Raw genomic sequence first — 17,222 nt, forward strand, 5'->3', positions numbered from 1 at the left:
AGGTAGGCGAGGCAAACCAATGATACTGAAAAAATATTTTGACTTATTTGTAGGTAGAAGTTTGAAGGTAGCTATGACGATATGACGACAGCCATAGCCTTCACAGCAGTGGCAACTGCAAAAGAAATGACCTGAAAATGCCTCTAACAAACTTGTCAAATACATTTTAAAAACTGCTTTAGTATCCAAATAAATTTCAAAAATCAAACCAAACAGCTTTAGGACAATGAAAGTTTCGGACAGAATTGTGGTTGAACGTTTGATCATCTGCAAGTCTCTTATCATAATGAAGGAAACAAAAATATTTAGAAAAAAGCTCTTTTTAAATAATCAAGAAGCCTTTCTATTATTGTAGAAAGATATAATCTTATGTTATGGGATACTAAGGCTCGATTGGCCCTGAAACAATTAGCCACGTTGCATCCAAAGACATTAGAAGTCACAGTAGAATGCCAGAAACAGTTAAATGCTGGGGAGGGGGAGATATTGGGGGATAATATCAGAAAGTAAAAGAATTAGGCGTATCTTATGAACATCGGGATCCATGATTCCCCCATTTTTGGTACTCGCGTCATAAGAAACCTGGTCTACCCCTCGCCTTTTTCTCAGGTTTATCCACCTTTATTATCAAACCCGCCATTCGATAATTGGCTTTGCATTGAATCTAAGAATCAATCACAGGTAAATCGTTAACGCGCATACGAACACATCTATTCTCAAACATTCACACAGGGATGATTACAGCGTTATCAAAACACATGCCTGCAGGTGTGTGTTTTAATTTTTCTTTGATTTAAGAAACTCTAGCTTCACCTGTTTTCCTACCTTGAATGTATGTATCTTAGAATTATACCTTACGCCAATTCGAAGCAGATTTACCACTGCTCGTTCAATAAATATTGACTATGTGCTAAAACAGGGTTCCTCTGTATGGGCGGATGCAAAGTGCCAGAAAGCGCCCTGGTTGTGAATTAACTATAGCAGTATGAGAGAAGAATATCACAAAAGCATATAGTCACTTGAGTTAGCTCAAATCAAGATGGCGGATAAATTTCTATCCCAAACACATCCCGTCGACGAACTTACTACAGTCGACCTACAAATGTTCATTAATACAAGTTTTTTTTAATGCTAAATTTAAAGGAGTTGCTAAAGGAAGCAAAGACATAACCTCTTCATCTTCATCAATTTAAAATGTCCATAGTTTCGATATGTTTTAGAGTATTTCTTCTTAAGCTCGTTCAATTTTCTACTTTAACATTGCATGATGTCAATTTTATTTCTCTTAATAGCAAGATCATGCATCATCATCATCATCATCAATTAAATTAACTACAGTACAATTTAATACTTAAATAAGCTCTTTACGTCTAAATGACAAATTAGAGCTTTTTACGGAAAAAAAGAAAAGTCTTAGATCAATGAAGTTTTATCAGATACTTTGATAACGAGTTATTCAGCCCAAATGTTATGTAAGAGGAGCTAGATATCGATTTAAACAATTCAAGCTGTTAATGCGGTGTTATTTGTTTGCGTGTTCTAGAGAATCTATTCCAGCATTGCAAAAACAAGAAGAAAGTTGCGGATTTGAGCTACCAAGGAGCAACTGGCATACAAAGGATAATTATTCTAAATAATTATCATACAGAGCAGTTTAAAAAGTATTCTGCAAAAATTTATGTCTTCTTGCATTAGCCTTTACAAAGTCATGGTCTGTTAAACAGCTGTATCAGGGTACTGTGGTGAAAGGACGCTACAGTTTTAAGGCGGGTAATGGAGGCGCTAAGTAGACAATCTGAAAAGAAGTTAAATATAAATCAACTACCGTACCTACTGTACGGTATCGTACCAAGATTCAGTTACATCTCAGCGATTTGGCTCATTAAGAAACTCTTTCAAAGTTTCTTTTCTTTAGTTAAGTAAGCGATGGCGATTTTTGCAAACCTGATCTTAGATTGGGCAAAATAGATACAAAAACTATTTGTAAACTGTGAGAAGACATTTTGCCAAGTATCCTTTCCAAGTACACTTTTAAAATACACATGCCTCCGGTTACGGAAAGTGAACTTCGACATTGTAATGACGCTTTCCATGACGCAACCTCCGTCTTTATATAACAGGCAATCGATAAGCAATTCAAAGCACTTGCAAACAAGGGGTATACGCTAGGCCGTGATTTGTTTTGTTTTCATAGACGCGGGTTTCGTATTGTCAGCTAAAGCCAATTGTCTGTCGAAAAAAATCTAAGAAATCGAGTTGCTAATTGTTGCTATCGTTTTCTGCCGTGTCATAGAAGAAAAGGAGGTGCGCAATTGTGGAAACATTTCAGGCGTTTTAAACGATGTTCACAAAAGGAATCGGATGTGTGTACAGACTGGTAAAATTTTACAATTAGAACTGGTAGCCGCCATAAAGTCGGGCATCATCTTCTGTTACATTCAGTACATTGTTGGTTAAACAAATTTACAAACCAATAATCATTATTTCTTCAGCTGAGTGCAATGAACTGATTAAAGGTGCTTAAACGCATCAAATGTCAACTTGTAGCGCAATCTGAATCGCTGCAGCTCAGAGGAGGGTCGACACAGCAAACCTCTTTCGCGCGTGATCAGAACTGCTAGGGGAAAAGAGAGATTAGCGGAAGTGGGGCCAAGATCTACTTCGTATTTGGTGAAGAGAAGACATTAAGAAGAAGAGCCGTTCTAAAATAGAGAAGTAGAGAGAAATCTAAAGGGTTACCAAAGATTGCTGTTGGCTTTTCTAAGCAAAAAACTGAGGTTAAAGAAGCTGAGCACTGACTTAAAGGAGAGCCAAAGCAAAACCTAATCTCACATCTTATAACAGTACATGATATATTCAATAGGAATTTATAAAGGAAATATTTAATGACAGCGACGCTTGAAAACTTGAAGCACAATGTCTGAAAAGTATTGCATTGACAAGATACTAGAAAAGCCTGGAAAGATAACACCGGAAAGAAGATTTGAAAGACACGAAGTTCGGCCGTCTGGACAGGAGAGCAGAGCATTGGAAGATGCAAGTGACAGCAAGAGACATTTCGAAGAGGGTTATATGCTGCATGTTCCAAGGGAATACCAAAGACCTGTAGCATACAGGCCAGTAGAGTCTGTGTGTCGAGTAAAAGGAACAAGATGTTACTGTCAGGAGCCTCCACGACATGCACTGCCCGCATGGGTTGGAGACGCACCATGCTCTCACTACGAGAATGCATACGAATATCGTACCTACATAAGACAACCATACTACACATCAGGTGAGTTTAGCTGTAAAAACGACATTGATACTTAACACTATGTGGATGATAACTTAATTGGCGCAAAGAACCAAATTACGTTGACGACTATTTACGAAGCGTTGCAATCCCAAGTCACTTGTCATGTAAGATTGCACCCCTTGAGATGAAATCTAGAAGGCTGATTTCGGCTCGCAATATAAGAAAGTAATTGTATTAACAAATGCTCTTTTGAAAAAGTCGCATAATCTTTTATAAAGACGGGACAGTTTCTTCAAATCAAATACAAAGATGAAAACTAACCACGAATATAAGCAAAACAAAATCAACAGCTTATATTTTTCTTTTTTTTCAAAGTAACATATCAGATAAAAAATAGCGGTAAATATCTATATGAAAATCTGAGCCTTGTCAAAACTACTCCTAGGAAGGTTGATGTTATCAAACCCTTAAACTACCAGAAATGGACTATAACGTAATGCAGATAAAGAAGACGGAAAAACAGATGAAGTTTCTGACTTAGTGATTGTATAAACATAAGGATTCAATGTAAAGAGAAACTAGCAATTCTATTGGAGGATACTGATGACGCAATGCTGATACGAAACTCTAATAGGTTCTTGATCCTTCTTGTCGAAACCTTGGCATTTAAGAAACAATTAAATATCACAGAAACCAAAGAGCAATGTTTGTGGGCGATGTAGTGCAGATACCCTCTCAATCACAAAGTGCATTTAGAAAATAATAACCTCCCCCCCCCCATTAACAGAATCTTCGCATTAAATTCTTCGACGGCATTGGATTTAGAACTCTATAATCAATACGGAAAAGTTCCTTTTATGTGAAAACCGAGAGAATATATTCGTGCGGCGAATAATTATGGATACTTTTACCCCACGAAAACCGTGTACGTGCGATAGCGTTGAAAGAATGCGAATGGTTGTGTTTTGATTGATACGTACAAACAAACGAACCTTGAAAGAACTGAAAGAGAAAGACCGATTGACAAAATAAACCAAAGGCTATGAATCAATAAAAAATGTAGGGATAATTTGTAGGAAAATATACAACTTAACTTATCTGAAGATAAGATTATAGGTTAACTTTTCAGCAATTAGATGTTAGTAATAGGAAAGTACAAAAATGTGTTTCCATTTCAACGGAGGAAATTCCAAGAAAGGTGTTATCATTTTTAATTAGCCTGGAAATATTGTCTCCAGTGCGTTCCACTACGCACCGCGTGTTCTTTCCGCGTGCGGGAAATAGTTTAGGCGAATAGACTTGGGCAGGCATCCAACCGTTTTTATTGAGAAGATTCAGACAATGGCCTGCGGCAGAACAAATCAGCTCATAGCAAACACCACACGCAGCCTAGCCGCCTTTTGCTAATCTTTTAAGCACCGGTATTCAATCACTTTTAGTGTTTTAACTTATGAGCTTTTAAGAAAATAGAAAGACAATTGGGTTGCTACGATTTACTAATCGCATCCTTGAATATGAGGAACGAATGTATCGCACGTGTCTTAAAAAAACATTTCTCTTCTGCTTTTGTTCATCAGATGATCGAGAACATACAGCATTTGGCAACAGTTCCTTGGCAACGAGAATCAAGCAGCAACAATCTGTTAGCTCCACAGGGGGATCAAGAAAAAGGAAACGTCATCGAACGGCCTTCACGCCCACTCAACTTTTGGGTCTCGAGAATGCGTTTGAGCAAAGCCACTACTCTGTTGGGGAGGAGCGCAAACAACTTGCCTCTTTCCTTGGCCTGAGCGAGACACAAATCAAAGTTTGGTTCCAAAATAGAAGGACAAAGTGGAAAAGAATCAGGAAAGAGGCTGAAGAAATGAGCTTAACTGATGACGAGGCTGATTCTGACCACAAGTACGAGATTCACATTCCTAGGTGCGAGCCATATTGTCAGCGGTCTGAAGGCGTGCACCTATCACATGAGCAGGAGCACAGATGCGACAAAAGATGGCCGCCAGTGCATCATGCTTGGAACCAAGATCGAGGACGGTTTTGATCCTTTGAAGACATTAGCGTCGCACCAAAACATCCACGACAATTCATTATCATAAACATATCTTTTATAACTATCTGAAATATTCGTAGAACTAGTACCAAAAGTTTAGAAAATGATTTGCCGGAGCTAAATGACCAACTTTGAAAAACAAAAAACCAAATTTACGTGGTCCGGTGCCGTTTTTCGAACTCATTTCCCTGTTTTAAGACACGAATCTGATTCTCCTGGACTCAAAAGTATCTTATATTCGTTAGTATTTTAGGAAAAGAAGTTACCTTTACAAAGCTTCATTAAACTGTTGAACACTGTGATTTTAAAAATGTGATCAATGTATATGTACATAACTAATAATGTAGCATAGACGACACAGGATTGTAGCATGTGGAGGTGCCTTAGTGTGGAGGTAACCGTTGTGTGGAATTTTCCGTTGTAATTACGTCCGCTGGAAAACTTTTGGAATTATGGTGTCTTAGGGATGGCCAGAATCTCAAATGGATTTTGACTGAAGGAAAATCCGAGGCAATATATCTAAGCTTTGTTTTATCAACATGTCCCATAGTCTAGTCTGTTGTAATGTTGACTTGAAATAAGAAAGGTCTTGCAAAGTTTTTAGAATAACCGTTATAATATAGCTCGTAATGAAACTTTTTTTAGATTTTGAAAGTACCCAAAATAGGATGGGGAGAAAAAAAACAAAACGCGGTTTAATAAAAAACATCAACATTGAAATATCAAAAGAAGAACTATCAAATTAAAATCAAGCATTGCTGTAAAGATGAGAAATTATTTTGTAACATCTGATCAAAACGAGTTTTAATAGACCTTACAATTGCATCTATCTTTTTTCTTTCTTAGTAAGAATGGATTATCCAAACGATCAAACTTTGAAGTTTTCTTGATAGTACTTTATCTGAGACTTAAACAAATCTGCCCCGTTCCTTATTTCTCATATCCTCAAAATTTTCTTTCAGCTCTTTCTTTTCCTTCAACAGCTGATTTCTCTCTTTTTGTAATGTTTCTGAGGAAGTTTTCGTTAACAAACAGACCTTGTTTGCCAAGTTTAGGCCATAAAAAACGAAACTCCGTCAATTTGTGCTGGCACCAAGTTATTCTGGATCAAGTTTCTTTATCTATTTCCTAAGCCAAGCTGTTGCTCGTTGTACAACTTGGACAATGCTCGATTTCTTCAGTCAAATTTCAACATTCAATTTTATATATGTCTTCCGTGGTAAAGACATAACAACCAAGCAAAAGCTAAAGGCATGTGTGAGGGATTACTAAGCACAGTTACTTAGAGAATGATAAAGTAGATTTCTGTCCACTTTTGCCTCAAAAAATTTCTTTTACTCTGCAGAATGGGGGGGGGGGAGGGGGAATGGCCCCGCCGGTTTCGCCGGCCCTGAGTATCCGTTAATGGCCTACGGGCCTACAGTCAACCACTTAAAAAGTGCCAGGGGCATGAAAAAGTCCGAGAGGAGCAGAAATATAAAGAGGGATATTCAGGTTTACTCGTAGTAATATCGCTCCACTTTCTGTTTTTCTCACTGATCTCTACGACTTGCATAAAGTCATTTTGCAATGATGAGACGACATTAGGTTTAAAAAAGCAACGAAACGTGCTCTTAATAGCAGCAGTCTCACTTTGTGGGCCTAATAACCAGAATTTGATATTATTATATTCAGAGTTAAAAACCGAGAACAGAACATAGATGTATAAACAAACACGAAGAGGTGAGTTAATGGGTTCATTATCAGATTTGTGTCATTGTTTTCTCTTCCCTTTAAAAGTTGTAGCTATTTGGTTTCATTCCATTCAATTGCAATAGGCATCGATCATTGCCCTATCAAAAGCAATAATGAGAGCAGAAGATTGGAGGAAAATATTGGAATTCAATGAAACAAACAACCAGACAGTATCAATGACGATAAAAAAGGCTGCTGAAAAATTCACGTTCCCTTCTTCATGAAAGATAGTGACTGCCTCGATCCAATGCATCGAGCAATTGCAAAGCTACTCGATCCAGGCCAGTACTGGCCAGCTTCAGCCATAGATGATGCAGACCGCAAAACAGAAATAAGAGTGCACTGTGTGTCACCACAATGTGTCAAGAAATATCTTTCCACTACCCTAGCAGGTTCAATAAAACAGTGACAACTCTCTATGGGGAAAAGACACCGGGAAGGCTCATGTCAATTGTAGTAATAAAGACGTTTAGTGATTGTTTTGTTACAAGTGTTATGATTTATAACAGAGAAACAAATGAGAAATATACAGCAAAGAAGTATCTTTAATAAAAAGCAACTTTTGGCATAACCAATCGTTTTCATTTCTAAAATAATATTATATTTTCCGGCACGGGGGAACTCAGAGCCGTTATCAACATACCACCCCCTTCCTTGATCAATGTATGGCATTACCCCCATTCATCGATCAAATTGCATTTGCTACTAAAAGAATAGGCCTATCAACCTTTTCACTAGTGGACGCAAAAAAAGCCTCCAGTCGATGCCCCTTCAGAAGAGCTCCTACAGGCACAAAAAGCGGCCACCTTTTTAGGAGTGGAAAGATGTTATCCTACCTTGAAGGCTATTGATTAAAAAGCTGAATATACCAGCAAGAAAATGTGATGATATCGAGTGACTAGAAATCTTTTAGTTTACTCCATTTACAAGTGGAGTAACAAGTCGAAGTTGATTTATAACTGTTTACACGTTCATCAAACTGTGACAGAAAAATCAAGGAATCGTTTTCACTTTATGTGAATATGAAACAAAAACCTAAATGAAACATTCTTGAAGCAATCTAAAAATCTAAAATGACCTTGCTTTACCAAGAAAAAAGGCGCAAAGTTAAATAATAGTTAGTTTGTGTTCATGGCTTCGAATAACAGAAAGTGTAAGCTTCGCAGCAAAGAAACACATTTGTTCCTAGAAGTTGCTGCAAAAACGTGGAATAATTCGAAATCTAAACTTTAAATGAAAAACCTGTGTAATGGACAAAAACAGACAACCATACAGCAATTAATTCACAATTTTCATAGAAGCTAGGATGGCAATCATAACAGAAAAAATTAATTTCACGGAGCGGTAGTTTCCGGATCGCTGTTGCATACACAGTCAGACTGATAGCCGTTGCGGCCTTTTGAAACTACAATGTCGTCTGCTGAACTACTTTCCGCTTGCGCTGCTTGACTTTCACCGCGCGGCTCATCTTCCGCTGGCGATTCACTTAACTGAAGGGTTTCAAAGTTCTGTTGAGTGCTTGCAACGGATTGTTCGCTTTCATTCTGATCTGATTGTTTTGTTTTGACCCCGCTATCAGGTAAATCATTTTGAAGTTCGGGTGAAATAAACGAGAAAAATAATTCACGACAAAACAGCTCTCTAAAATCGCGCTTCTCTGCCTCTTTTTCTGTCTCCGACTTCTGTTTGGTTTCAGTGTAGTATCTGTGAATGGACAAAATACATGTGATACGAACCCGCTACAAACAAACGATGGAGAGCTAATTGTAAGCAAACACGCAAATATTCGCGGTCTAATCGCAGGAATGCAATTTTCAAGTCTGATAAACATTCGAATGAATGGACTTGTTTCTCTGCTGGATACCACAAAAATTCAGGCAAGTAATATATGTATTACTTCAGGCCTATTTCGTGATAGCCAATTTATTGAATTTTTTTCATATAACAACTTATCCATAAATCAAACGATTAATTTCAAGAGTCGGATTTTAAAAACTTTGGCTAGGTAATAAGTACACCAGAAAAGGGGGTCTTGCAGGCCTTTGTGTTATTTTGGACCTAACCTTCAATGCAGCAACTTAAAACATATGTACATGTTAAAATAACACAGTTTTATGCAGTAATAGTAATACGTTTTATAGTAATAGTAACACTTTAGAAGTACACCTCTTTCGCCTATTTTTAGGAAAACGACGTGAAGCAATTAATTTCCTTTGAAGTTGGCCGGGTATTTCAATTTTAGATACTTAACAAAGGCATCTCCTTTTAGATCTAAGTAATCTCCTCTACTTTTGTGGAGTAGAGATTGATTTAAAGCCGGTTCCAAAGATACGGTTCCAAAAATTGTTTTGCTTTCCCTACATACGCAGAACCTAAGTACTACAGGAAACCAAATCACCATGCTCACAAAAACTCCGCAGAATGGTGGTAAAATCCAAAATCTACTGAGCGTTTAAAGGATTGGAGAAAAATTGTAAAATAAAAACTAACAATAAAGTTTTATACAAACTTCATTAATATGAATAAAGTGAGATAGCCATATGTCGTCTCCTTCTCCGTCATTCGAGGAACTGTAAAACATGTTTTAGCCCCCCCCCCCCCCACCTCAACTTTTTACATCAATTGCAAAACATTAAGAATTAAATCACCAGCAAAGTCTCTTTGTAATTGGTTTCAGCCCTCCTCACTTTTGATAGATCCCCCCCCCCTCACTTTCATCGACTCTCCGCAGTGCCCGTAAAACTGTAACAAAAAGGAAGCCTATTTAAAAACATTGAAATGTAGAGGGAAATGTGAATAGTAATCATGTTATGAAACTCACGTCGGGAGCAAAAATTGCTCCTTTGCGTTGCCAGATTGCGTCTCCTTCGGGACGGCAGTTGTTGTTCCATTTGAAGCAGTAGCTTGTTTTCGAACCGGAAGTCGCTCTAGTCTATCGCGAGCTTGCTGGACCTGGGAAGGGTACATGGAATTTTCAAATGGAAAACGAATAAGGAAAAAATAAATCAGAGCTGAAATGAAAGGTTAGTTTGAGCAAAAATATAAACCATGTTCAATATTTGACGATTTTTGATATTTGATTAAAAACATATCTTACAACCTTATGTCATTACTTCATCTTTACGTGAATTTTAATATATATATATATATATATATATATATATATATATATATATATATATATATATATATATATATATATATATATATATATATATATATATATATATATATATATATATATATATATATATATATATATATATATATATATATATATATATATATATATGTATCAGTTCTAAACTATGTATATCGCAGTGTGTGAAAATCTTTAGCAACGTCCGAAAAGGAAAGGGTACGAAAAAGGTGGCCTTGTATCTTACACACGCCATACACACTTGTACCCTATGCAGTGCTTCTTGAATTAAAAACATTACTCAGGAAATAAGGGGGCATTAATTTACGAGATCCAGAAAAATGCAAATTTCAAATCCATTGCTCCAAAAAGACAACAGATTTGCTACCAGGACAACAGAATCATCTTTTTATAAATGAGATCATAAATATGTTTTTCGGGTAGATCACGGGAATTTCTCAGGGGTTTCTAGCAATACAACTACGGTTTCTAGATCTAAAGGATCAATCGTGAATCCTACAATGACATTTCTGTAGATTGCCTTACCTGCTGTCTTTCAAATTGCAACTGCTGTTGTAATAGCTGTAGCTGAGAAGCTGTGGCAGCGGCACTTTGCTGCTGTGCAGCGCGTCGAACGCCCGAGAGTTGCGACAACAGCTCTGCGATCGGGTCAATGTTTTCCCTAGCTGACGAAAATGTGGCAGAGGAGCACGTTCTGCTAGTAACAGCACTTGAAAACGGGTTTCCTCTTCGTATCCTTGGTGGTCCACCGCCTCTAGCCGGGTGAAAAATGCTTCTAATGTTTCTGCTTAGTCGCTCATCCTGCATACAGAGCAAAATACCATCATGCAACAAGCATTGCATCACAGTTGATTAAGATAAACAAAATAGTTATAAAAGCTGAAACAAAAGGCACCAGAGCAAGACTGCAATGATCAAGAAAGGTTTTAAGAGCACCTCTTGTGCACAATGATAAACTGGCCATTGTCAACGTTTAATACTTAAACTCTCAATGTGCATACTGGCAAAGGAAACATTACACGTTGTCCATAAAACATCTTGTACACATGGTTTTAACTAATAATGGAAAAGAAGAACACTTGGCAAGATATTTGTATTGAAAAAAGGAAGTCTGTCAACCAGTATAGATTTGTAAGCCAGTTTTAAAGTCTAATGAACTAAAGCTGCACAAGTATAAAAACAACTTCCTTATTCACTGCAAGCTTCCTTATTCGTTCTTACTCATGTCTCTTACATGAAGTATCTATTTAGATTAAGCACTACAACTTACATGTTCACGTGAATTTCTATGCTCCATATTGAGATGCCCGCCAAGGTCATCTGTGACGCGGTTAGGATCACCCCCTGGTACTGCTGCGCAGACAGGGCATATCTACAAAAGATAATGTTAGGTATGTTAAACTGCAAAGGATAGTGTGGGCTGATTTCATTCGAGCCTTGATAAACCAGAAATATCAACCCTGGAAAACTATAAAGATGAAAGTATTGGGAAGCAAAAACCCTCAACAGTTTTGTCCCTTTCTCAGGGTTAAACATAAATCAATCTGCTGTGAACAATAACGAGAAAAAAAATTCAAAATTTATAAACTTCTCCTGATCTGTTCTTGTGGATAGGCCCGTGTAATCAAGCTCAAAAGAGTCCCATAGAAAGAGCATAGGCCCAAGGAATAAACATAGATTTAAAGAAAGTTACCTTTGACAGGGGGCAGAAAGCCAAGCAATATTTTATGTTTAAAGGACTTGGCCAAACATTAAACTCAAATTATCTAAATATTCTACATTTTTTAATTAGGATCTTTCCAAAGAATTTTATTTCTGAGTGGCAGCTATCTGCTGCATCTACTCATAAAATATAAGGAAAAACATTTGATAATCCACTAAATGAAATACTTAGAACCGTCTTGAAAACCCCATCATCTAAAAATACTTTATTTTTTGTATTACACTATGCTTGGTTTTTGTAATCCTAAAAATGCAAAGAAATCACATCACTACAGGCCCACAAGATATAAAAATTTTGCAACAGATCCACAAGATATTGAGGTTCAATGTGAAAGTAAAAATCCTTACAACTTCAGCGGAAGAAGATAAGTGCTCCCCAGTAACATGCTCATGTAACTGGTTCTCTGTCAAACCCAATTTGCCACAGTACGGGCACGTAAAAGACTGTGGCTGATCAAACTGCACAGCTTCACCAGAATAAAATAAATCTGCAACACCAAAAAGCAAAAATAAATATTCTGTAGAATATTTTTAGCATCTTTATCAACTAAAGTTATTTTGCACTTCACAATCTGAATTTCAAGTTGTGTTATAGAGATTTCAAAATTATGGCTATATGTAGATTCATTTCAGTGCCTTCACTGCATTACTTTTAACAACAAAATATAAATTATATAATAAATTATCACAAAGAATGATAAAATATGTAACATATGGTGGAAATAAGAGGAGCATCACTACCAAATGCATGCTGGAAATAAGTGGTATTAGGGTGGGGGGAGGGGGGCTCAGGAGGGCTACTAATGTCAAGGAGGCAAGTTCTACTTGGCTTTTGATCTTTGCATCATTTTGCATAAAAACTGCCTGGTTTTTTACTAAGACACATGGTAACTCAAGTTTGCATAGGCATACACAAAAATATTTTCCGATTATGATTTTAAAGATTATGATGATTTTTAATTTTGAGACTTTTTCTGACATCAAAATTTAAATATTAATAGTATAAGATCTACTAAAATGGTCCTGCTTCTTAACTAAGTGCCCAATTATCAGTAGAGCTCTCAAAATTCATTTCCTGGTAGAAAAAGCTATAATTATTTATTTTGATCCAAGGAATATTGATTGGACATGCATAAGATAATGCAAGAAACAATAAACCTGTGCAACTGTTAAAGAAGAGCTTCTATTTTGTGAAATCTATTCTCTAGAGTTTCTCATATAATGAAGCCCTGGTCTTTAGGACAGTCACAACAAATCTAAAAATTATTGTTACTAACATATAAAATCAGGGGTATCTATTTTAAAAGCTCACTCTTACCAAAATCGCTTCTTGTTAAGATGCATTGCATTGGATGGTCAGCAGAATGCCGTGAACTCCTTGCTCCATTTTCATAGCACGAGGCACAAAGATCATAATCAAAACAAACTAAACACTTGTATCGCTTCCCTCTGAAGTTTCCCTTGCTGCATGAGTCACAACTTACACCTAATCAAAATAAAACAAATTGTTGTTAGATAAGTTCAAACAATACCTGTGGTTGATGAGATAATGATGATTATGATTTTTGTTGATGAACTTTGAGGGTTATGCTAATTAGGAATAAGAGGACTGATTGTTCGATATAATGGAAAATATTATAGATAATTAGGTTGATCATGATGATAACAGAAAAAGCTGCTCACCGATCACAACTAAAAACCAAATTACAAATAAGTGATAAATTCATAGTAACTTATAAATAAATCAGAATAAGAAACCAATTTTATATAAGCAAATGAAAAGGTAGAGTTCACTGTCCTTTTAAACAAAATGATTTTTAAATTAACAAAACACTGAAAATTGTAAAAGATTTGCATCTTTGGAATTCAGCTCATAATGCCGATGTTGCCAAAATGTCTTGAAAGGTTGTTGAAATTCTATTCATTCCAGTTTATACTTTTCAACTTCATTACAAGCAACTCATAAATATTAACAATGTGTAAAATCTGAAAGTTTGAAGCTGGTGCCAAAATGTTTTGGGAAGTCAGACAGTTGGATATAATTATCTTTTTTTGTTTAGTACATAGCATGGAATCAAGGGTGAGTTTCTTCGTTCTAGTAAAAATTCAAGAAGAAATGAAAAGTTAATAAACAATGGAATTCCACTCCAAATGCTTTTGTTTGATTAGCCAACTGTTAATGCAACATATGCTCTTTAAATCAGGAAATGTTAAGAACCAAAGGCTGACCAGTATCCAAAGCAAGTCAGTTTTGGTAAAAAAGTTGCAAATGGAATGAACATATCTCTGAAACTGATAAGATTCTAAAAAAACTAACTGAACAAGAATGTCTTTTCTTAACTGGCTTGACACAACCTGTAGTTAAGCTAGATAAAGAATAAATGAGCAGTACAAGCACATTCTTAGACTTGCAAAACAAACTCAGAGTCTCCTCAATCACACACGAAAAGCGACCTATCATCTCTAAATTCTAAAACTAACTGCAACTGTGGGTTGGCATCGTCATTTTAAGCAAATAGTATTTGGCATCATGTAAACATTGTATTCATTCTGGGTGAATTAACTTGTTACTAACTTGTTTTAATAAGTTCCATGTTCCACTCTCAGTGCAGAAATTTTTGATTAAATCACAAATAAACAGGTGGGTACCACAAAGATAAATGTTAAGTCTGACAATTTTTACACTTGAGGTGTTCAGTCAACAACAAAATTAATTCCCAGACTTCGTAAATGTCTCTGCAAAATCATGTGTTCCTTACTAAATGACATAAACATAAAGTTAAGGAAGATTCTTGAGCCGCCTAGATGAGTCTAAGGGTACTAAGTTACAGGAAAAAGGATATTTCTGCTATTTTAAACCACAACAAAGCCCTTATCCTGCAAACATACTCTCAAGAAAAGGCAAAGAAAATAAAATAACTAAAACTCTCACCTATCTTCACAAAATTAAGATATTATTTGACATGGCTTAAAGATTTTGTTCTCTGACTAAATTAATTATTAATAAAAAACAACTAATTTTTGATATTTTTTATTAGGAAATAGCTTTTAAAAATTAGTAACTGATGAACTTAGTGTAGCTATAAAAGTGTAACTGCTTTTAATCCTTCATACACACATTCAAGTCTTTGTCTATGGAAGTATTGTATTCAGCATAGATTAAATTTCTTTGGAGGTTTTCTTTAATTTTTTCTTTGTAAATCTTGAGAAAGGTAAACCTTGCTTTCCTCAAGTTGCTAAAAGTGTCATTGAGGGACATTATTTTTGACACATAAACAAGCATCCTTTGTCACTCAGGATAAGCAACAAGTTTTTAATAAACAATATATCCTTAATTTTATTTATTGCAGTGTAAGGTTTAAGCAAAAACCCTGGCAAAGACATCTTAAGCAGGCTTGGTATCTTTGGCCTCTACCTAAAGGGCTCTCTTCAAACAGCAAAAATTCAACATCTGCTTATTTTAAACAGTCTTACGTTTGTTTCTGCTTGTCAAACTTTTCCTTAATCTGCATTCTTTAAAGGAAACAAAAAACTTCTTGCATTAAATAATATGCCTGTCGTTTGAATAATTTAGTTTTGTAAAAGCAATTCACAAATCTTTGTATATTAATGCATTTTTAAATCTGCTGTATTCTTAAACATCAAAAGTGTTTTGGCATGGAATTGTAATGGAGATGTAAATAGTACAAAAAGAGTAACAACTAATCCATTATTTCCTTTATCTTAAGAGCTTGACCTTAAAAAGCTATCACAAAAATTACATTCTGATGAAAGTATGATAGCAGGATCAATTACCCAACAAAATGTATACTTATGAATGAAGAATGCATCATAAGGTAATTTAGAGTGAAAAATTTTGCTTTGGCTCTAAGAATTCCCCACTGAACATACAAAAGAGAGACATAATTAAAATTGTACCTCTCCTAGGCCATTAGAAAACATTTATGACTATTTATATTGGTACCATACTGTAAAGTATTCTTTCTGTGCAGGGAACGGCAGAACAATGATTTTGAAATTTGCAGATATTGAATGTTTCCTGTGAAACTGTGCAAAGAATTTGGAAGCAAAGGCTTTCGTAGAGACCTTGTATTCTTTTTTTCTTGTTATCAGAAGTCAAACATATAAACAGTGGAATATTCACAGGGAACATTACCAGATGAACACAGACCAAAATTTTCGATGTAGGTGAAAGCATACTATCAGCTGTGATGCAAGCAAAGGCATTTTAGCTGCAAGCAAGAACACTCATATACACAAGCATAGTATAGTAAAATGAATCTATTGAAATTGTGGGTTGTGTGCAATGTAAGAAAACCATCAGGTTGCAAGAGCATGTAAGTTTTCAAGCCTAGGACAAAATTATGCACAAAGCTTGTTTTTTTAAAACGGGAAAAGGATTAATATATTTATATAAGAAGGCATCTATGACACAGATAGCAATAGATGCATTCAATTCAATTTATGTAAAATATTTTAATATTAAATCAAACTCTATCAAAATAAAGTTAGTCTGGATCCCTTTAAATTTTGCTGTAGTTAAATACAGCTAAGAAAATTTTCTAAAAATTCTTCTGTGTAAAAAAACCTGGGGAAACTGTGAACAACTTCCCATTATTAGTGCATTTTATTTTCAACAAAATTGAAAATGAAATGGCGAGGTGTCAATTTTGATGCCCAGATAATTCTATCATTAAGTTTAGTGACACTGTGTCCCATAGCCAAGGAATGACGAACGTACACATTCTTTAACGCTGTTCCGTGCTTGTTTAAAAAACAAACAATTTGGACATGGATTACCATTAAAACATTACCTTCATGCTGCGACATAACTTTTCCTTATTGCACCTCCTTGTCTTCTGCTTCAAGGAATATGCTAGTGAATACTCGGCCCCCTGGTTCCCAGAAGCTCGTCATGGGCCTCAGATGACACCGGCCTAAGCAGGATTTATGAAATTCATGCGACTTTCGCTAGTATTCAAGAGCGTTTATGATAAAAGCATAGTATGTGAATTTGTCAAGGACCAGTATGATTTTGTTTCAGCGACGTAAATCCCCAAATTATTCAACAATTTCCTCTTTCCCACTTTCAATTTTGTTCGATAACTCCTCACTACTCCCTAAAGTGGATAAGCTTCCCATCATTCATTGTGCGCTGAAACTTTTTTGATACGCAAGCCTCTTCTGCGGTGGAGCTTTCAAAATTTGATACTTTGTTTCCAAAAATGACCTTCTTCATATAGCATTTTTGTAAATTTGAAATTGGGAAACTTCATTTGAGCGAGGGAAAAGTTGATTTCATAAAAATATAAGGAAAA

General features: G+C 35.8%; 2 protein-coding genes across 2 annotated transcripts; one reads left to right on the top strand and one right to left on the bottom strand.

Annotated features, from left to right (window-relative positions):
- Positions 1 to 1,329: 1,329 nt before the first annotated feature.
- On the top strand, positions 1,330 to 6,187 carry LOC135696449 (uncharacterized). Its single transcript, XM_065215841.2, has 2 exons — positions 1,330 to 3,274; positions 4,813 to 6,187. Exons 1-2 carry the CDS (start codon positions 2,917 to 2,919, stop codon positions 5,277 to 5,279), a joined length of 825 nt encoding a protein of 274 aa, XP_065071913.2. The 5' UTR covers positions 1,330 to 2,916; the 3' UTR covers positions 5,280 to 6,187.
- Positions 6,188 to 7,547: 1,360 nt separating this feature from the next.
- LOC135696445 (E3 ubiquitin-protein ligase KCMF1) lies at positions 7,548 to 17,053 on the bottom strand. The gene is made up of 7 exons (XM_065215836.2): positions 16,719 to 17,053; positions 13,223 to 13,390; positions 12,253 to 12,392; positions 11,453 to 11,554; positions 10,708 to 10,983; positions 9,844 to 9,974; positions 7,548 to 8,726 (listed from the first exon to the last, which is right to left on the bottom strand). The coding sequence occupies exons 1-7, from the start codon at positions 16,732 to 16,734 to the stop codon at positions 8,357 to 8,359; spliced, it is 1,203 nt and encodes a 400-aa protein (XP_065071908.2). The 5' UTR covers positions 16,735 to 17,053; the 3' UTR covers positions 7,548 to 8,356.
- Positions 17,054 to 17,222: the final 169 nt, after the last annotated feature.

Source organism: Rhopilema esculentum, chromosome 14 (assembly GCF_057945365.1).
Source record: "Rhopilema esculentum isolate cy_ngs chromosome 14, ASM5794536v1, whole genome shotgun sequence".
NCBI lineage: Eukaryota > Metazoa > Cnidaria > Scyphozoa > Rhizostomeae > Rhizostomatidae > Rhopilema > Rhopilema esculentum.

Coding starts and splice junctions, on each gene's coding strand:
- LOC135696449 (XM_065215841.2), top strand. CDS start 2,917: ATGTCTGAAAAGTATTGCATTGACAAGATACTAGAAAAGCCTGGAAAG. Junction 3,275..4,812: donor ACAACCATACTACACATCAG/GTGAGTTTAGCT, acceptor TTTGTTCATCAG/ATGATCGAGAACATACAGCA.
- LOC135696445 (XM_065215836.2), bottom strand. Junction 12,393..13,222: donor CTTAACAAGAAGCGATTTTG/GTAAGAGTGAGC, acceptor TTGGTGTTGCAG/ATTTATTTTATTCTGGTGAA. Junction 9,975..10,707: donor TGCAATTTGAAAGACAGCAG/GTAAGGCAATCT, acceptor TACCCTTCCCAG/GTCCAGCAAGCTCGCGATAG.